General features: G+C 35.2%; 1 protein-coding gene across 1 annotated transcript; it reads right to left on the bottom strand.

The window, feature by feature from the left end:
- Positions 1–12,720: 12,720 nt before the first annotated feature.
- LOC135151533 (uncharacterized) lies at positions 12,721–15,246 on the bottom strand. Its single transcript, XM_064090046.1, has one exon. The coding sequence runs from the start codon at positions 15,244–15,246 to the stop codon at positions 12,721–12,723; it is 2,526 nt and encodes an 841-aa protein (XP_063946116.1).
- Positions 15,247–23,400: the final 8,154 nt, after the last annotated feature.

Raw genomic sequence — 23,400 nt, 5'->3', positions numbered from 1 at the left:
AAGTATATTTTTGAAACTGATTCTACAACAGAATAATTCTGGATGATTATTATTCTGTTATAGAATCATGTTGAGATATTGCATAATTTTAGATGATCTTTGGAATAAAAAAATTGAATAACTTCGTTTTCGGTTTAATAATCAAAATTTGCAATTATATTTCATAAAAAATATAATAGAATATATATTATTAATATATTTATAATGGTGTGCTACGTAATTCCATATAAGAGGGTATGCTATGGAGTGCTACCCTATATATATATATATATATATATATATATATATATATATATATATATATATATATATATATATATATATATATAGTACTACTCCAATACAAACCCTCTTATTCTACAAGCTAAACACCCCGCTGCAATATCACTAAATTCTAAACACAATATCACTAAATATTTTAACAACCCCACCTCCACCTCCATCTTCTCCGGCTAAACCTCCACTTCCCACAACAACATTTCTGCCGCTCCCTCCATATTTGTCGCCCACTGCCACTCCGCTCACGTCCACCATCCCTCCATTCCTCCTCCACTGTCTCTACCACCAACATCCGCCCCACTCCACCGATTCCACCACCTTTATCTCGACCTTTGTCATCATCACCTCCACCTCGACACTTCTACCACCAACACCTTCACCTCCACCCGCTATCTCAGGGGTTACATCCGTCATAACTCCATCTCGAACTCCACCTCCACCATCTCAACCCCCCACCCCCGCATCCTCCATGCCCTCGCCCCCTCCATGTCCACCACCTTCTTCTCTACCACCGCCATCGCCACTAGAATCAACAAACAAGAACAGATCTGGAGGTTTGCATCAAGTTCTGGAGATTTTTACGAATATCAGTAATTTCTACAGCAAATATCACTAATTTCTAAAGCAAATATCACTAAAATGTATAGCTGATATCACTAAATGGTATATCATAATATCATCGATTTTTGTAAACATATCAAGAGCATGAGGCAGAGGTGGTGGTGATGGTGAAATCGAAAACAATGACATGGGTGGCAGTGTTAGTATGAGTGTGTGGCAGAGATGTGGTAGTAGAGGTGGAAGGAGAGGAGGGAGATGAAGTGGGGTTGATGAAAGAGAGAAGGTGGAAGGAGGGGAAAGAACGGGGCAAATCTGGGTGGGAGGTTACTATGTTGGGTTATAATTCAGTGTAAGTGAGTATCTTTAGTAATTTAACGAGTTTCAATAGTGTTTTTAGTTTTTATTTTAAGATTGGTTTCTATTTGATCATGAGCCTATATATATATGTATATATATTTATGTATGTATATATATATATATATACACTATTAATTCTAAATTTTATACCTTATTAGCTCCAGGTCCGTCTGTCTTGTACAAATTGTTGAGCACTTCTACTCCCACCTGGATAATTGCTTGCTGTGTTTCTCTCGCAATTGGATGGTCAGCCGGAAGAGCAGTCTGCTCAGCTTCTACATCTTCACGTGCTAAAACACGAACATGCTCTGGTGTGAGAGAGAACTGCTCGGGATTGGCTCGGGCCTGAGTAAGCGTCTCATTAACTACTCTCAACATTGTTCTTATCATTTTTATATAATTAAGAAATAATAAGACAGTCATTTAATATGAATATAAAAATGGTTGAATATGTAGGTATACATATAATTTGCTATACAAAATTATACCTTGCTTTCAAGAGCTTCAGTTTGACGTATAAACTCTCTAAGTGGAGGTACAATTGATCCAACTCCAAATGGACCATGAAAAACTTCAATAGCTTGTCTTTCTTTCAAAATTTCTCCAGTCCAACCAATATAAGAAGGAAATTGTCATTCGACTAGCTTTGTTCTTTTGTGTCTTACACCGTCGACATAGAAGAGCTACAAATTAAAGATATCAAGAAAAAGATATTTTAAGAAAATGACGTCTTACGGTTAGGAAAATGAGAGATCCCCTAAAAAAAGTTGTTGTTGTTCTGTTCCAACTTTCAGTAGCTAGTACAAGATAACTTATAAGAAATTCTGACCAATTGTACTTCTGCAGATTGTCAAGATTATCAATTATATATCTTCAGTAGTTGCTTATCAATATATGAAGCCCCTCTTGTTCCAATAAGAAAATTTGCCATTACTAGAATAAAGGTCAATTTGAAATTATCATTAACGGCTTGATTTCTCATCACTTGAACAATCATTTGAGTTGTGATTTGCTCATCATCTTTGTGAGTGTTGAATTGTGCATGCCAGCTAATTGTTCTTCCAAATACTTTTCATCTGAATCCAATATAATTCGCAAACCTCCATATGGTAAGCCAAGCACGTCAGACACGTCTTCCTCTGTAATGTCAATATCATTATTCTTAAGCTTCAAAGAGACTGTGTTGTGATCAAAAATTTGTAGGACATTGTAGGCAAGTTTTGCTGGCAACATTTCAAGTTGAAAATCCAAGAGAAATCCAAAACCAGTTCTCCTAACCCATTGCCTTTGCTCTGGTGTGAGAAAGTATATCATCTCATAAAGATGTCTTGGGGAAATCCTGATTTTAACTTCAGCTTTTTCTTTATTAATATGTTTAGCTCCTTCTTGTTTCTGTTAATAAAGACAATTTATTAATAATGGAACAATAAATTAGAAGTTGGGTGATAGTGATGTGAAAAGTAAAATAATATAGTGAATAATGGAGGAAGTTTAGTGAATTATAACATTGAACTGTTTAAGATGTTTGGGAATAATAGAGAAAGTTTAGTGATGTGATACTTGAACATCCTTTTTCAAATACTTGAAACCTGGATAAAGTGTTCCTGCCTTCCTTTTTCTTTGTCCATTTTCTAATGCATTTTCCTGTTAAGAAAATATTTCAATTTTCTATTATAGTAGATAGCGCAATTGCATCTTTTATTAACTACAAAGAAAATGAGTTATTATACCTTATTTGTTTTGAATTTAGTAAATTTCTTCTTTGGTTGAGCATTGCGAACTTGATCCTGAACTCCATCTTCAGATTCATTTTGTTCATTCTGAGCTGGATTTGCTTGTTCCTCAGATTCATCTTCTTCAGTTTGACTTTCTTGTTGTTCCTGAGACTGATTTGGTTGATTTGTTTGTCCTTCTGCTTGACTTGCTTCTTCCTCAGATTGATCTTCCACTTCTTCCTTAGGTTCAACCTTTAAAATGTTTAAAATAAAAATTTGTTACTTTAGGCTACACAAGCATCCTTTAAAACATTTAAGAAATAGCAAAAATATCTGATAAGCTTAAATAAAATCTACGTGTGGACATATCTTCCACTTCTCCAAAAGTTTATATGATCTATTTGTTACTCCAATGAGAACATAAATAGAAATATCCAATAAGCTTAAATAAAAACTACGTGTGGACATATCAAATAAGCTTAAATTCACTTTAGCTTGAGTTAGGGCCAAGTATTAAGCACTAGTATAAGAATAAAATTTTCCACTATTATCCTAAGGCTCATGAGTTAATAACACTAGCTAATTGCATTAAGAACATTCTCTCTACATGGAGAGTTTAAAGTATGCATCATTCTAATGAATTAGGTTGATTATATCACATAAGATCAACTAAAATGACAAGTCCAAGTCCAGGAACATAAAGGAAGCTGTTATGAAGAACATTAGTAGTTAATTGTTAGTATTTAGTACAAAAATATATAAAACCCTAGAAATTCGAAAATACAAACATGCATTCACTAAACGAGATGCATAACAAATATATTAGTAGAGATTTTGCTACGAAATATAAGATCGTACCTATTATCGAAGATTTTTCTCTTGATTTTTCTAAGCTTGAATGTCTGATTTTGTTCAGCTTGATCGTACTTGTTTTCGCGTCTGTTTTCTTCAAAAAAGCTGTAAAAAGAAAAATTAGAGCCTGAATGTTGCTTATAATTTCAGAAATTGGCCATTAAAGCAGTACCTGAAGCTCGATGTTAACGAACAGTTGAGAAAGTGTTAATTTTACAATTAGCACTTCGCACCCATCACTTTTGTCGTTTTTTCGATTAGGTCTCATATTTTTATATGTCGGGAGAATGCATCCCCCACCATAAAAATTTTAATCATTTTGCAACCTTTTAACGAATTCCCGTCAAATATTAACATTTAATGTTAAATGGCATGGAGAAAACTGGAATTGTGATTAGGTGCAATTATATTTATTTGTATCTTTAACTCATACGTTAATTATTAAAATTATTAAACATAATATCTCTCAACTTCTTCATGTCCCTCGATTTCATCCTTCATGAGCCGATGGAATCATTGACGAGATCAGGCTACTACTCCAAATCCATCACCTTCCACCCTCCGGCTCACACCTCTCTCATCAATAAAACTCAATCATTTCTCTCATTGTCTCGATTCTTTGAACCACAACATTGGAATCCATGACGGTATTGAGATATTACCAAACCAAACACCTCACTCTTCATCCCTTTCTTTCTCGGTCACACCTGTCATCCATGCTGGAATTATTTAGAGATTAATTGATGGGGGCTTTAAACCTAAGTTGTAGTCAGCCGGAGGGATAGAGTTCACTAATTCAGGATTATGTGATGAGAATATCTCAGTAGATGGACATGTAATTATTTGGGAAGTGATAGAGCAGCATGTTAGTACAAGTTTTGTTGACTAATTAAGGACGAGAGTCTCAGAGCATGTCCGATGAATATACCGGCGGTTTATTATTAAAAAGGCAATATTTTGGTTGTTTGAGGAGAATTAAGGATAACTTAACTAAGAAGTGTAATGCTGATACATATATAATATAGTGTATTATTAAATTGTGCGACATTGGATATGAGTGTTTAATTTTAGAAAATGAAAAGAAAAATATATTAATGTTTAATTACTCATACCCAATATATTTAACATTATCTGTTAAAATCAAATAATAATCTGGTTTTACCCATGTCATTTAACGTTAAATGTTAATATTTAACGGGAATTCCTAAAAAGGTTACAAAATGATTAAATTTTTATGTTGGGGAGGCATTCTGTCGACATATAAAAATATGAGACCGAATCGAAAAAATGACGAAAGTTGAAGGGTGCAAAGTGCTAACTGTAAAATTAAAACTTTCTACCTTTGACGTTGACCGTTAATATTTGACGGAAATTATTTAAACCGGTGAAATGTGATTGAAATTCATAAGTTATGGGATGTACCTTGCTATAATTCAAAGTTCGAGACCAAATCACAAAAAACAGCCAAAGTTAACTGGGGAAAAGTGTTAATTGCTCCTAAAAAAAGGCTAGTTGAACATTAATATTATAGAAATGATATAAATGTATACATCCATAGTTAAATATATTTCATGGATCTTCAACATACGAGAAATCATGGGAGCTGGTTCAAGTCTAAGACATGCCTTGACGGAGCAAGTGGACACACATACAGTACTAGAAAAAGTAGAATAGACATTAGGGTATAGACATCGGTCGACTTTGGCCATGATGTAAAAGCGGTTATTAACATCGGCTAAAAATTAACCGATGTCTATTACTTTCTTGACATCAGTTAATATAGGAACCGATGTCTATCTTCTTTGAATTAAAAATGAAAACCGCGCGGCAACCCCTCTTTTGTCCCTCCCCCCAATATTTCCCGTACTTAGTCAAAATTTCGTTCCCCTCAAATCTTTTAACCCCAAAATCATACAAAATAACACACTCACTCACTATTCAGACAAAACATTTGAGCAACTTGTCCTTGAGATATCGATTATACAAGTAACCTGCCCAATTAATCTGAAAGGCCGCCATTTTATTCCCAGGATACGTCTTCAATCTCAGAGAATATGTAAACTTTACACAAAAAAATATAAAAACATTAAGATAGCATGATTGGTATAGTACACTTGTTGAACTCTTAACTTTTTAATTAGAAAAATTAGAAATACTTACATTAACATCAATTTTTGTTTTATTGCTACACATTATATTTTCAATAAAACATCCCACAAAATAGCCACAATATTTGTCATAAGTCGAAACTTGTTGCTTAGGTCACTACAATACAAATCACAGCTAATGATTAAAAATATAAAAACTGGAACCTGTGATTTATGTCTCTTGAGTGTGTGTTCTTTGTTAGTGTGTGATCTAGCTATTTTACTTGGCATGTGGGTTGGTTTCATAAAAATTGTGGGAAGGGCTGTGTTTTTATCTGCTTAAGTATGTAATTTATAATCTAGTATCTCCATTTTAATACAATTAAATTGCAAATTTGCCTAGAATGATGAAATCATAACCTTTTTTTTTTTTTGCACAAGTACATAAGATTAGACACTAATAACATGTACATATGCTCAAACCTGCTTAAAAGTCAGATATGTTGCACTTATATTAGCAAATACTTGAAAATATTTCATTTTCTCTTTATTATTTTATAATAAAATATTATATAATATATAACTTAATGATATATGTCACGCCCCAAACCAACACACACACACGAATTGATATAATATGAACAAGAGACAGATAAATAATAAATCCGGAAATTAGGATTACATAATTTAAATCCCAAAAGGGTAACCTTTAGTTAATTACAAGTCCAAAAAGGTGAAATAAAGTCCCAAAAGATCTTATAAGTTCAGAGTGTGGATCAGCCCATCTAACTAGTACAAAACATAATAGCGAAAGCCGCTTATATCATATATGCTACCTTCGCCCTTAAACAATTCTCTGCGTAGCCAGTGGTCGATTTACGTGCTGTTTGCTTTGTGCGTACCATATTTGCTAGCTGTAAAAGGGGTTAAATACGAGAACATGAGCAAAGACGCTCAGCAAGTACTAACAGTCCTAAACACATGGCATCATAATAATATCAAAGGTGTCCGAAACAAATTTAAGAATAAATGATAAAGCATTCATTAAGGTTCATGATAATATGATGAATGGACATGGCAAAACACATGGATAATCATGGTATAGAAATCATGGCATCGTGGCAATATGGCAACATGTTATAATCATATCATCATCAAAATTCATTTTAGGACGCTACGGATTACAGCCGGTGATCAGCCGCGAAGTAATCCCGAACCGCGCTGGGTTCTCAAATATAATGGGATCCCTAGGCTATATGTGAGCCTAATAATATGTGAAAAGGACTTGCGTCTAGTCCAAATCACTAAAGAAAACATTTTATAATTCATTTTGATTTATAACATGGATGCCGGAAAAAGGTTTATATCATCTTTTATTGAAATATGGCAAAAGGGTTCAAGTTCACTAATAATGTGTCAACGCATATTGGACTTAAGGGGATAAGTTCCAAAGTCAAAAGAAAGTCAATTCTATCAAGTGTTATTCGGTATTTATGAAAGTATACATGTCATGGTGTTATTGGAAGTTTTTAATAGGGAATCTAACATTTTGGGTACAAGTGTAAGGATATATTTGAAAGGAAGGTACTAGTATGATCGGAATTTTTATGTCAAGGTATTTGCGAACATAATAGGTATGGTGATTATCGCAACTAAATATTCATAACGATTTATGAGTTCACGGGTGCACATATATTTGCAACAATTGTAAAGTTAAGGATGTAGTAACTTGCCTTTGCAAGATTCTGAGATTATTCAATCTTGATGGTACGAGCTTTTCCTTTCGCCTCGGAACCTACACATTATATTAACCTCGTCACTAAACGGCATTTTAAGTCTAATTTATATTACACGCGCCTATTCTCTAGTTACGTAACCTAATACTCTATTATTAGCTAACTATCGCTATAAGAGTCATTACACGTACTTAATTTTAGGTATACATGCTCATTTATACATATGAAAGACAATTAACATAATCATGTATTCACATACTCCACATAGTCACCTAATTCACATAGTCACATAATGGCATGGCATGATTTATTAACTATATATATATATACTACATACTTAAACTCCTAAACACATAAGCAAGTAGCACATAAAGGCTAATTTCTAAACTTCTAAACTCCTCATACTGACCTTATCTTAATCCTAAAAGTGCTTGCAAAACTCAGCCCTTATACCCTTGACAATCATGCAAGAGTTGCACTTACAACTCTCCAATGGCTCTCTAAGGTTGCTCTCGGTTACTTAGTGAAAATAAGATGCTCTAACTAGGGCCTTCACTCTAATTTACTTCTAATAGGTTTCTAAGACTCTAAACTTACTTGTGCAATTGATACAATACAAAGGCCTCACACAAATTGGTTTAAAATGTTCAAAGGGCACAGTGAGGTTCTCTGTTGCAACCTCTCTGCACTACCTGCATCCTAACTGAGATAATTTAATGTGTACTAAGTGCATTCCTACCAAATCAATTCCCATGGATTCCCAACTCTTAAGGCTACCTATCAGACTTGGTTTCACTCCAAGGCCCCATATGAAACTTCCCAGGTTATTACACAAAGTTGACACTGCTGAAAACTACCCTGTTTCCCAACTGCCTTGTGTTTACTGATTTAAAACTCTATTTTCTCACTAGGTTTTGGGTTCTAATGGTTTGTTAGGCTTCCTAAGGGTTCACTAAACTCAGTTAAGCCAAGGCCCCATGAAGGCCTCACTCATGACAAGGTGAAAACCTCACAAGAACACAGATTGTTCAATTCTGCCCTGTTTTGGGGTATCTACTGTTTTGAGTGTGTATACCTACCTAAATGCAGGGGCTTTGGTGATTTAAGACTACTGGAATCATAACAAAACTCACTCCCAACTCCTGGACACTTGGGACCAGCAAAACCCAACCAAATCAACACCAAAACTCCTAGTTTCTATGTGCAAAAATCTGTCCAGTGCTAGTGTGTGCCTCCTTCCACCTTATCACCCATCTTAACACCATTCAACAACAACCAAGCCAACAACTCTAGTCTATAATCTATATACCACTATTGTATAGCCTTATACAAGAAATTACAACACAAATCAAGCCTCAAAAATCAAATTACCGAAGCCAAAAATCACAGCAGAGCAGAGCAGATTGGTTTTCAGCATTTCTAAGCATGATTTCGATCTAATACTCCATATAAAATCACATAATACATCAAAACTGAACATGACTAATCATGGCACATATTATACTAGCATTTTATGGCAAAAACCGAGGCATGCAATGATCAAAAACCAGTTTAAAAAGTGACAAAATCAGCATACACTTTATACTATGAAAATCATGACATGCACTTATAAACTCTAACTTTCTTGGCAAGATCTTGACATGCAATGTTTAAAACTTTGTAAAACAATCTTGTAAAGACTGAAACTCAAAGATCCCAGCAAGAAACATCTCATTCCATCCACAAAAATCATCCAAATCAATGGATTCCCTTCGGCTCCTTGGGAGTCATTGCCGAGGGCTTGAACCAAGGTTATGGCTTGACAAATGGGGGTGATACACTCCCTCAAGACCACTCCTTGTCCAAGTATTTAAGCCACAATGAGTTCAACTCTAGGTCCATGAGAACCAAAGTCGAAAACTCTTGGCTTGATGACATGCAAGTACTCAAACTAACCTTAAATGGAAGCTTGTGACTAGGAGATGATTTTTCTCTCTTGGATGAGTTGCAAAATATGTGTGTATATGAGGTTATGAAGAGAAAATTTTAAGGGTTTGGGAGGGGGTTTCTACTCAGCTGAAATGAGAGAGAGGGAGGAGAGTTTGGTGGGTTTGATTTTGTGTGTAGTGTGGTGTAGGAAATGATGAAGTCTTGTGCTTTTGACTAGACTAGAAGTGAGTGGATTTGGGTAGTTACAATTCTATCCTTCTAGTGGCTTTAGGTGAGAATGCATGCAAGGTTTTAGTGGTAATTACAAGAGTCAAATGGTGTGAATAGTCGGTCATGCCCTTGGACTCTATTCTCTACCAAAATGCATGCAAGGGTACTAGTGTAATCTTATAATTACTAAAAGTATGAATAAAATGAATGGATTTTAATAAATAAACTACAATTCCATAAATCATCAAATTAATACTATAAATACTATGAGATTTTACAAGTTTAACAAAATCATGATCAAAAATTTTGGACAAAGAAATATTTTTAAAAGCATTTTCAAGTATTACACTCTAATATATAATCTATGTATAAAAAGAATTTACACACAATAATACACGTAATAATTCACAACGAAACGACTTTCCACTACAATTATATATGTATATCATATCACATAATTGCTCACCTTACAATTTATCACTATTTACGATTATCTCTACTATTATTAAATCGCGTAGCCGCAACTATTAAATTAACACCGAATCGTGCAAGATAATTAATCGCGTAGCGAAATCTCTCGCATACGACTATTTATACACGAAATAGAATCTAATTATGCCATCAAGTCATGTATAAATCCCAATTATCACTAAATCGCGTAACAAGAAATCTTACTCGCGTACAAAATATATCGCGTAGAAATTATATTAGTGATACTTGCAATACCACATAACAAGAGAATATATATACATTCTTATATAACGATTCCACGTATCGACATAATAACATAGAATATAAGTGTCGTGCTTATGAAAAAGTTCAAAATTACCGGTTGTTACATCCTCTCCCCCTTATAGGATTCTGTCCTCAGAATCTAGGAGAATAATTGAGGATACCGATTCCGCATATCAGACTCTAGCTCCCAAGTGGCTTCTTCTACCCTTGGATTCCTCCACAATACTTTTACCAAGCTTACTGATTTCTTCCTAAGTTTTCTTTCTTGCCGATCTAGTATTTGTACGGGATGTTCTTCATATGATAAATCAGTCTGGATCTCCACTGGTTCACTTTCTATCACATGATTGGCGTCCGGATTATACTTCTTGAGTAATGAGACATGAAACACATTATGCACGTACTGATATTGTGGTGGCAATGCTAACTCGTAGGCAACTTTTCCAACTTGGTTCAAGACTTCAAAAGGTCCAATGTATCTTGGTGCTAGTTTTCCTTTCTTACCAAATCTGGTCAAACCCTTCCACGGTGATATTTTTAGCAATACAGCTTCCCCAATTTCAAACTTCACATCTTTTCGAGCGGGGTCCGCGTACTTCCTTTGTCTGTCTTGTGCAGCAATTAGTCTCTTCTTGATTACTGTGATGGTGTCCTTCATTTGTTGTACCAATTCAGGTCCTAAAACCTTCCCTTCTCCAACTTCATCCCAATTCGTCGGTGTTCTGCATTTCCGTCCATATAAAGCTTCGTATGGTGGCATGCCAATGCTGGAATGGTAACTATTATTGTATGAAAACTCCACAAGGGGTAAATGTTCGTCCCAACTTCCCGAAAAGTCAATGGCACAGCTTCGCAACATATCTTCAATGGTTTGGATTGTTCGTTCGCTTTGGCCGTCAGTTTGTGGATGATATGCCGTGCTCATGTTCAACTTCGTCCCTAAATGTTCTTGAAATTGCCTCCAAAATCTCGAATTGAATCGTGGGTCCCGATCTGAAACTATTGATATAGGTACACCATGTCTCAACACGATTTCGCGTATATACATATGAACTAGTCTGTCTAAAGAAGATTTCTCATTAATTGGAAGAAAATGTGCCGATTTCGTAAGACGGTCAACTATTACCCAAATTGCATCGTGTCCAGAACGCGTTCGAGGTAATCCTACTACAAAGTCCATGGCAATATTTTCCCACTTCCATTCTGGAATCTTCAATGGCTGAATCAGACCACTCGGTCTCTGATGTTCGGCTTTTACCCTTTGGCATGTATCACATTTTGAAGTCCATTCTGCAATTTCTCTTTTCATGTTCGGCCACCAGAAATTCTTCTTTAAGTCTTGGTACATCTTGGTGCTTCCCGGGTGAATCGAAAATCTAGAGTTGTGTGCTTCTTGCAAAATTTCATTCTTCAATTCAGTCACATTCGGAATCCAAATTCTTGATGAAAATCTTAACACACCTTGCTCATCTTTCTGTGTACAAATTTCTTCTCCCGTCAACTGATTATCTTCTCGAGTTATCACTTCGTCTTGATATTTCTTTATCTTCTCTAACAGAGTTGGTTTAAAGGTAATGGCATAACACATTTCTTCTGCCCCTCCAAGTTCACAAAACTCTAATTGCAACTTCTCAATTTCATTTGACAACTCCTTTGGCATTGAAATCACATTTAACTTCTCTTTTCTGCTTAATGCGTCCGCTACCACGTTGGCCTTCCCAGGATGATATTGTATCGAACAATCATAGTCTTTGATCAACTCCAACCATCGGCGCTGTCTCATATTTAGCTCTTTTTGAGTGAAAAGGTACTTCAGGCTCTTATGATCTGTATATATCTCACATTTCTCCCCGTACAAGTAGTGTCTCCACAATTTCAAAGCAAAAACTATCGCAGCCAATTCTAAATCATGAGTTGGGTACTTCTGTTCATGTGGCTTAAGTTGTCTCGAAGCGTACGCTATTACTTTTCCATGTTGCATCAACACACATCCAAGTCCTTTGTAAGAGGCGTCACTGTATATCACAAAATCTCCCTTGTCATCGGGTAATGCTAAAACCGGTGCAGTTACTAATCTTTGCTTTAATTCCTGAAAACTATTTTCGCACTTCTCCGTCCATTCAAACTTCTCATTCTTCCTTGTTAATTTGGTCAATGGTACGACAATCTTGGAAAAATCCTTCACAAACCTTCGGTAATATCCTGCTAATCCCATGAAACTCCTTACTTCTGTTGGCGTCTTTGGTCTCTCCCAATTCATCACAGCCTCAATCTTTTCGGGTCCACTCTAATCCCTTCACTTCCAACAATATGTCCGAGAAATCTTACTTCCGTCAACCAAAACTCACATTTCGAGAATTTGGCATACAATCTCTCCTTTCGCAACACTTCCAACACTATTCTTAGATGTTCTTCGTGATCAGCTTTCGTCTTTGAATACACCAAAATATCATCGATGAAAACTATGACGAATTTGTCTAAATATTCCTTGAATACCCGATTCATTAAGTCCATGAAAGCAGCCGGTGCGTTCGTCAATCCAAAAGCCATAACAAGGAATTCGTAATGTCCGTATCGTGTTCGAAAAGCTGTCTTCGGTATGTCTTCAGCCTTAATCTTCAATTGGTGGTATCCCGACCGTAGATCAATTTTCGAAAAACAAGAAGCTCCCTTGAGTTGGTCAAACAGATCATCAATTCTAGGCAAAGGGTACCTATTCTTAATCGTCAATTTGTTCAATTCTCGATAATCTATACAAAGTCTCATACTCCCGTCTTTCTTCTTCACAAACAAGACCGGTGCGCCCCAAGGTGAAACACTTGGCCGTATAAATCCCTTGTCTAATAGCTCTTGTATTTGCTTCGCCAATTCCTTCATCTCTGACGGAGCCATTCTATAAGGAGCCTTCGAAACAGGTTCGGTGCCGGGTGCAAGTTCTATTGTAAACTCGATTTGTCGGTCCGGGGGTAAGCCAGGAAGTTCTTCGGGAAACACATCTATAAAATCTCTTACTACTGGAATGTCTTCAGGGCTAGAAACTTCTTTACTCTTATCAATTACATATGCCAAATACGCCTCGCATCCCTTCCGAATCATCTTCTTTGCTTGCATCGAAGTAAGAAATCTTTGAGTTTGCCTTTGACCCTTGAATGTTACCTTCTTGCCTTGTGGTGAACTCAATACCACCCTTTTATTCTTGCAATCTATTTGAGCATTGAAGCTTGTCAACCAATCCATCCCTAATATCACGTCGAATTCGCCTAACTGGAAAGGAATAAGACTCGCAGGAAAAACGTGTCCGGCTATCACTATTGTACAATGGGGGAACACATGTTCTACAGATATTCTATCTTTATTAGCTAAGACAACAGATAGGGGTTCCTGCATCAATTGGGTTTCACAATTCCACTTATCAACAAAAGACTTCGAAATAAATGACCTTGTAGCTCCCGAGTCAATCAATACTTTAGCACTAGCAGCGTTCACAGAAAGCGTACCTGAAACTACATCAGAACTTTGAATTGCATCCTTTACATTCATGTTGAAAGTCCTTGCTTGTGCCGGATAGGTCAAAGCTGGATGAGATGAGGATGATGCCATTTGAGGTTGATTGAAAGGCATTGGAAATGATGGTGCTGGCATAGGAGTTGCTTGATTCATCGGATACGGCATAGCAGTCATTTGTAGCAATTGATTGTTAACCGCTCCTTTGCATTCCCTTGACACATGTCCCACTCTACCACACTTGTAGCACGTGACATTGGCCTTCTGATTCTTACATTCATGAGCATAGTGGCCTTTTGCATGACACTTGTAACAAACTACGTTCGCCTTGTTGCAAATCCCCGTATGCTTCTTATTACAAACTTTACACTCCGGAATTGATCCTTGCAGGGGTTTCTGTCCACTCGATTGAAATCTGTTTTCTTGTGACTTGTTCCCAGATTCTCTCTTCTTGAAGTTTCCGGGTCCACTTTGAAGTTTAAACCTTTGATTAACTTTTTGATTCTGGCCCTTGTAACTTGTGCCTTCTTCTCCCGATTCAAATCTTCTCTTTTTGTTGCCTTTCTCCTTCTGATTCTGCTCACTTTCGCCTTCAATTACCATTGCTTTTTGAACTACTTCAGCATAAGTAGTCAATTCAAAAGCTACCACCCGACTTCTCAACCACGGCTTTAGTCCTTGTTGAAATCTCTTCGCTCTCTTCTCTTCAGAATCAACATACTCTCCCATAAATCTAGATAGTTCAGTGAACTTCTTCTCATACTCCCCAACTGTCATATTATCTTGTTTTAATTCAAAGAACTTCATCTCCATTTGTGTTTGCATATAGCGAGGAAAGTACTTATCCAAAAACATTCTCTTAAATCTGTCCCAAGTAATAATTCCTTCGGGTTCTAAAGCTTTTGCTGTTTCCCACCAATAGTTCGATTCTCCTTTAAGAAAATAAGCAGCATACTCCACCTTCTGATTATCTCCAACATTTGTCAAGGCAAAAGCCTTCTCCATCTCTTTTAACCAAGCATGAGCTTCAACCGGATCTTGGGTTCCTATGAATTCTGGGGGTTTTACGGATTGGAAGGTTTTGAAAGTGGTGACATTTCCTGGAGGTGGTTGTGGTGGTTGCATTTGTTGAAGAAGTTGTTGTTGTTGGGCAATAGTGGCTGTTTGTTGGCGTACCAATTCTAGAAGTTGTGTTATGTCAAGGTTCTGGTTCGCGTTTCGGTTTCCTTCTTCATTCTCTCGGTTATTAGAGGGTCTTCCTCGAGCTCTTTTAGGTGCCATATTCTGAAATAAGAGTTATACAATTTTAAATGATACGAGGTTACGGGATTATTCACAATTATCATGGTATGCAGTTCGATATAATCAATAGGAATGATGCATGGTTATAAGCAATTTAAAGGGCAATATAGGAATCGAGGAAAGTGCATTACTGAATTAAAACATGGTTCGAAACTGAAAGGTACGAATGTCAAAGTACGAAATACGAGTACAGATCCGAATCAAAATAGTACGAAAGTCTAGAAATGGAAATAAACAACATAGTGATAAAAGGAACAGCCTAAGCAACTAAAGGTCACGTCCTCTAGTCCTCGTCCTCCTCCTCGGTCTCCTCCTCACGGGTCCTAGGGATGTCAGGGGTCGTGTCCTCACGCAGCATCTTGACCATGCTCCTAAGTTCATCCGCTATCATCTGCACAGTGAGCTGGCTGGACCGGTCACGGTGTACTGGCATCTTCTCCAACCTGGATGTGGCCACCTGGATCAATGACTCAAGCCTAGAGATGGTCTTCTCCTTAGGTCCGTCACCCATGATATGATCACTCGAATAGACTTCCTCGATGCGCTCCATGAGCCTGTCATACTTCCCTTGGATAGTGTCGAGCTCCAACCTCAAGTCAGCATAGACAGAAAAGGGAATAGGTTCAGGCGGCGGGACCGAAGATGAGTGCGCACGTTGCTGTCAATAATATATATATATATATACAAAAGGGTTAGATACGATTAAATCGAACGACGCATAATAATACTCCCGATATATATATATATAATATACTTATACACCCTATGATCCTAATTGGGCTGTCCAGGGACTCTAAACCTGGCTCTGATACCAAAAATGTCACGCCCCAAACCAACACACACACACGAATTGATATAATATGAACAAGAGACAGATAAATAATAAATCCGGAAATTAGGATTACATAATTTAAATCCCAAAAGGGTAACCTTTAGTTAATTACAAGTCCAAAAAGGTGAAATAAAGTCCCAAAAGATCTTATAAGTTCAGAGTGTGGTTCAGCCCATCTAACTAGTACAAAACATAATAGCGAAAGCCGCTTATATCATATATGCTACCTTCGCCCTTAAACAATTCTCTGCGTAGCCAGTGGTCGATTTACGTGCTGTTTGCTTTGTGCGTACCATATTTGCTAGCTGTAAAAGGGGTTAAATACGAGAACATGAGCAAAGACGCTCAGCAAGTACTAACAGTCCTAAACACATGGCATCATAATAATATCAAAGGTGTCCGAAACAAATTTAAGAATAAATGATAAAGCATTCATTAAGGTTCATGATAATATGATGAATGGACATGGCAAAACACATGGATAATCATGGTATAGAAATCATGGCATCGTGGCAATATGGCAACATGTTATAATCATATCATCATCAAAATTCATTTTAGGACGCTACGGATTACAGCCGGTGATCAGCCGCGAAGTAATCCCGAACCGCGCTGGGTTCTCAAATATAATGGGATCCCTAGGCTATATGTGAGCCTAATAATATGTGAAAAGGACTTGCGTCTAGTCCAAATCACTAAAGAAAACATTTTATAATTCATTTTGATTTATAACATGGATGCCGGAAAAAGGTTTATATCATCTTTTATTGAAATATGGCAAAAGGGTTCAAGTTCACTAATAATGTGTCAACGCATATTGGACTTAAGGGGATAAGTTCCAAAGTCAAAAGAAAGTCAATTCTATCAAGTGTTATTCGGTATTTATGAAAGTATACATGTCATGGTGTTATTGGAAGTTTTTAATAGGGAATCTAACATTTTGGGTACAAGTGTAAGGATATATTTGAAAGGAAGGTACTAGTATGATCGGAATTTTTATGTCAAGGTATTTGCGAACATAATAGGTATGGTGATTATCGCAACTAAATATTCATAACGATTTATGAGTTCACGGGTGCACATATATTTGCAACAATTGTAAAGTTAAGGATGTAGTAACTTGCCTTTGCAAGATTCTGAGATTATTCAATCTTGATGGTACGAGCTTTTCCTTTCGCCTCGGAACCTACACATTATATTAACCTCGTCACTAAACGGCATTTTAAGTCTAATTTATATTACACGCGCCTATTCTCTAGTTACGTAACCTAATACTCTATTATTAGCTAACTATCGCTATAAGAGTCATTACACGTACTTAATTTTAGGTATACATGCTCATTTATACATATGAAAGACAATTAACATAATCATGTATTCACATACTCCACATAGTCACCTAATTCACATAGTCACATAATGGCATGGCATGATTTATTAACTATATATATATATACTACATACTTAAACTCCTAAACACATAAGCAAGTAGCACATAAAGGCTAATTTCTAAACTTCTAAACTCCTCATACTGACCTTATCTTAATCCTAAAAGTGCTTGCAAAACTCAGCCCTTATACCCTTGACAATCATGCAAGAGTTGCACTTACAACTCTCCAATGGCTCTCTAAGGTTGCTCTCGGTTACTTAGTGAAAATAAGATGCTCTAACTAGGGCCTTCACTCTAATTTACTTCTAATAGGTTTCTAAGACTCTAAACTTACTTGTGCAATTGATACAATACAAAGGCCTCACACAAATTGGTTTAAAATGTTCAAAGGGCACAGTGAGGTTCTCTGTTGCAACCTCTCTGCACTACCTGCATCCTAACTGAGATAATTTAATGTGTACTAAGTGCATTCCTACCAAATCAATTCCCATGGATTCCCAACTCTTAAGGCTACCTATCAGACTTGGTTTCACTCCAAGGCCCCATATGAAACTTCCCAGGTTATTACACAAAGTTGACACTGCTGAAAACTACCCTGTTTCCCAACTGCCTTGTGTTTACTGATTTAAAACTCTATTTTCTCACTAGGTTTTGGGTTCTAATGGTTTGTTAGGCTTCCTAAGGGTTCACTAAACTCAGTTAAGCCAAGGCCCCATGAAGGCCTCACTCATGACAAGGTGAAAACCTCACAAGAACACAGATTGTTCAATTCTGCCCTGTTTTGGGGTATCTACTGTTTTGAGTGTGTATACCTACCTAAATGCAGGGGCTTTGGTGATTTAAGACTACTGGAATCATAACAAAACTCACTCCCAACTCCTGGACACTTGGGACCAGCAAAACCCAACCAAATCAACACCAAAACTCCTAGTTTCTATGTGCAAAAATCTGTCCAGTGCTAGTGTGTGCCTCCTTCCACCTTATCACCCATCTTAACACCATTCAACAACAACCAAGCCAACAACTCTAGTCTATAATCTATATACCACTATTGTATAGCCTTATACAAGAAATTACAACACAAATCAAGCCTCAAAAATCAAATTACCGAAGCCAAAAATCACAGCAGAGCAGAGCAGATTGGTTTTCAGCATTTCTAAGCATGATTTCGATCTAATACTCCATATAAAATCACATAATACATCAAAACTGAACATGACTAATCATGGCACATATTATACTAGCATTTTATGGCAAAAACCGAGGCATGCAATGATCAAAAACCAGTTTAAAAAGTGACAAAATCAGCATACACTTTATACTATGAAAATCATGACATGCACTTATAAACTCTAACTTTCTTGGCAAGATCTTGACATGCAATGTTTAAAACTTTGTAAAACAATCTTGTAAAGACTGAAACTCAAAGATCCCAGCAAGAAACATCTCATTCCATCCACAAAAATCATCCAAATCAATGGATTCCCTTCGGCTCCTTGGGAGTCATTGCCGAGGGCTTGAACCAAGGTTATGGCTTGACAAATGGGGGTGATACACTCCCTCAAGACCACTCCTTGTCCAAGTATTTAAGCCACAATGAGTTCAACTCTAGGTCCATGAGAACCAAAGTCGAAAACTCTTGGCTTGATGACATGCAAGTACTCAAACTAACCTTAAATGGAAGCTTGTGACTAGGAGATGATTTTTCTCTCTTGGATGAGTTGCAAAATATGTGTGTATATGAGGTTATGAAGAGAAAATTTTAAGGGTTTGGGAGGGGGTTTCTACTCAGCTGAAATGAGAGAGAGGGAGGAGAGTTTGGTGGGTTTGATTTTGTGTGTAGTGTGGTGTAGGAAATGATGAAGTCTTGTGCTTTTGACTAGACTAGAAGTGAGTGGATTTGGGTAGTTACAATTCTATCCTTCTAGTGGCTTTAGGTGAGAATGCATGCAAGGTTTTAGTGGTAATTACAAGAGTCAAATGGTGTGAATAGTCGGTCATGCCCTTGGACTCTATTCTCTACCAAAATGCATGCAAGGGTACTAGTGTAATCTTATAATTACTAAAAGTATGAATAAAATGAATGGATTTTAATAAATAAACTACAATTCCATAAATCATCAAATTAATACTATAAATACTATGAGATTTTACAAGTTTAACAAAATCATGATCAAAAATTTTGGACAAAGAAATATTTTTAAAAGCATTTTCAAGTATTACACTCTAATATATAATCTATGTATAAAAAGAATTTACACACAATAATACACGTAATAATTCACAACGAAACGACTTTCCACTACAATTATATATGTATATCATATCACATAATTGCTCACCTTACAATTTATCACTATTTACGATTATCTCTACTATTATTAAATCGCGTAGCCGCAACTATTAAATTAACACCGAATCGTGCAAGATAATTAATCGCGTAGCGAAATCTCTCGCATACGACTATTTATACACGAAATAGAATCTAATTATGCCATCAAGTCATGTATAAATCCCAATTATCACTAAATCGCGTAACAAGAAATCTTACTCGCGTACAAAATATATCGCGTAGAAATTATATTAGTGATACTTGCAATACCACATAACAAGAGAATATATATACATTCTTATATAACGATTCCACGTATCGACATAATAACATAGAATATAAGTGTCGTGCTTATGAAAAAGTTCAAAATTACCGGTTGTTACAATATATAAATATCATTAAGTCATAATTATAATATAAGTTTTACTTGTAATTTAATTAGTAATAGACTTTTTTTAATATATTGAACATTATGAATTTGTAATTATTGAGAAACTTGTTACTATATTTTATTAGAACTTAAATTTTAAATTAAAATTTTATATAAAAGTAGAATATATTAAAACTTAAATGATAAACTTTCTACAATATAATCTATATGTATCTTCAAAATAGTAACATATTATTAGTAACCACAACGAACTTTAACCTATAAGGTTATTTTGAATTTTTTAAAAATAAATTATTAATAATGAACCTATATTTTTATTTTCTTTTAATCAAAATTAAATCTATTAGTGTTTGGGTTTAAAGAGGGTATTTTGTAAAATTCCCGCAGCGTCGCTGGACACCGCCAACGAGCCCAGAATTGCACCAAATGGTGCAGATCAAAAGCTTAACCTCCCTGGAACACGTTTATGTGATTGGAATCAGCAGAAACGGTGCGATTTGGTTGTAATATGGGATGAACATGAAGAACACCGCCAGATCTTCAAGAACTCCGGCGGCTCAAATATTAGCCCCACATACAATCCAGTGAAATGATTCAACTCACCTCAACCATATGAACGTGTTCGTAACCACAAATTCAAGCCAGAGCTAACCGATTGAAAAGCCCTAAATTTCAATTAAGAACATTCATACACCTCTAAGAACATTCAAGAATAGCCTTCAAGAATCAAACCTAAGTTTCTATATGTTATCGGACTCAAAAATCAACATATAATATATGAAAACGAATAGAGGGAGATTCTCTACAAAATGGAATCAGCAAATCAATCAAACAAAATCATCTCCGAACATTCATCATTTAAATTCGTATAATTTGAATTTTAAAAACTAAATCCGAAATTACCCGTGAAATCTGCACTGATATGGTTGATTAAACTAGATTCTATGCATCGAGAGCTTCGATTTGACTATTCATACGCCTCCATCGGATTCCAATAACATTTTCAAATCCTCGTTTGATTGCGAAGAACGCAACTTGTTTTCTCTCGATAATCGTGAAAAGAAACTAGTGAAATGATTGTACGTATGAAATAAAGTTATAAAAAGGTTATTTATAATTACAAATAATTGTTACCCTTTTGGATCATATATGATATGAAAATACGATACTTAATAGCTAAGTATTAATAAAACAGATCCAGTCGGTACCGGTTTTCGAGATAATTAATCATCAAAATAGGGTATGATTGATCAGCGGGTCCCATTTAAAGATAATTTTGTAGAAAGTAATATAATAATCAAAATATCTCGTTTGCACGTATATCGAGACGACTAGATAATTATTAACTTTGAAAATACCCGAAAAATTGTACCAGATCATTTACGACGAAAACCGTACTCCAGATCGAAAAAGTTAAAACACAAAAGATGCTTGGAATGTCCCAAATAGCTTAACGACAAACTTTTCCCGGAGGCCCCCGGGGTTTAAAATGCTAAGTAAACGATTAATAATTAAATCAGAACACTACTACACATTTAATTTGTACTTACATAGCGGTCATTTTTAAACTTACATAGCGTTCCAGGCATTATGCAAGAAGGCGCTATGCAAGTACAATAAGCTTACATAGCGTTTCATTTTCCACTCTCTGAGAACATATAGTTACATAGCGTATGAAAAGTTATAAGAGTAAGTATCATCCAAGTCAATTTACTTCAATAGCACTTCTAAAAACTCTATACAAGTAGCAAGTGTATCTCATAATCTTTCTCGCATAGCTCTTATATAAACACTGTGGAAATAAAAGTTGTATCTTGCCCACTTATTTATATAGCTATTTTTTAAACGCTATCCAAGTAAACACTTTATAAAAATTCTCAATATTTTAAAAAATACTAATATAATTAATTTTCTGTGTATTTTTTACACATGCAATTTGGAAAAATTCACAAATTATTTAAAAAACATACTTGCTCCTTATTCTAATAAAAATAAAATTACTTAATTACTGATGAAATTATTTGCGGACAACTGAATTCAATTCCAAATAAACATATATTCAACATGAAACATGAAATCCTCCGTCACTCAATATTTCTCAATTCAAAAAACTGCTCTACACAAACTACAATTTCTAATAAAACATAAAATTACTACTAGAGCCACTTGTCCTTGAGAAAATTAAAATTTCTAATAAAACACAAAAATACTACTTGAGCAACTTGTCCTTGAGATATCGATTATACAAGTAACGTGCCAAATTAATCTGAAAGACCTCCATTTTATTGGGAGAATACGTCTTCAATCTCAGAGAATATGTAAACTGTACATAAAAAAAATATATAAAAACATTAAGATAGCATGATTAGTATAGTACACTTCTTGAACTTTTAACTTTTTAATTAGAAAAATTAGAAATACTTACATTAACATCAATTTTTGTTTTATTGCTACACATTATATCTTCAATAAAACATCCCACAAAATAGCCACAATATATGCCATAAGTCGAAACTTGTTGCTTAGGTCACTACAATAAAAATAGAGCAAATGATTAAAAATATAAAAACTAGAACCTGTTATATATGTGTCTTGAGTGTGTGTTCTCTATTAGTGTGATCTAGCTATTTTACTTGGCATGTGGGTTGTTTTCATAAAAATTGTGGGAAGGGTTGTGTTTTTATCTGCTTAAGTATGTAATTTAATTATAACCTAGTATCTCCATTTTAATACAATTAAATTATAAAGTTACCTAGAATGATGAACTTGATCTTTTTTTTTTTGCGCAAGTACATAACATTAGACACTCTTAAAAGCCAGATATGTTGTAGTTATATTAGTACATACTTGAAAATATTTCATTTTCTTTTTATTATTTTATATTAAAAAATTATATAATATATAACTTAATGATATATAAATATCATTAAGTCAAAATTATAATATAAGTTTTACTTGTAATTTAATTAGTAATAGACTTTTTTTAATATATTGAACATTATGAATTTGTAATTATTGATAAACTTGTTACTATATTTTATTAGAATTTAATTTTTAAATTAAAATTTTCTATAAAAATAGAATATATTCAAATTTAAATGATAAACTTTCTACAATATAATCTACATATATCTTCAAAATAGTAACATATTATTAGTAACCACAACGAACTTTAACCTATAAAGTTA

Source organism: Daucus carota, chromosome 3, assembly GCF_001625215.2.
Source record: "Daucus carota subsp. sativus chromosome 3, DH1 v3.0, whole genome shotgun sequence".
NCBI lineage: Eukaryota > Viridiplantae > Streptophyta > Magnoliopsida > Apiales > Apiaceae > Daucus > Daucus carota.
Note: the sequence above shows the minus strand (reverse complement) of the source record. Positions and strands in the feature narration are given on the sequence as shown.

Excerpts from the sequence above, each read along its gene's own strand:
- LOC135151533 (XM_064090046.1), bottom strand. The coding sequence starts at position 15,246 with ATGGCACCTAAAAGAGCTCGAGGAAGACCCTCTAATAACCGAGAGAAT.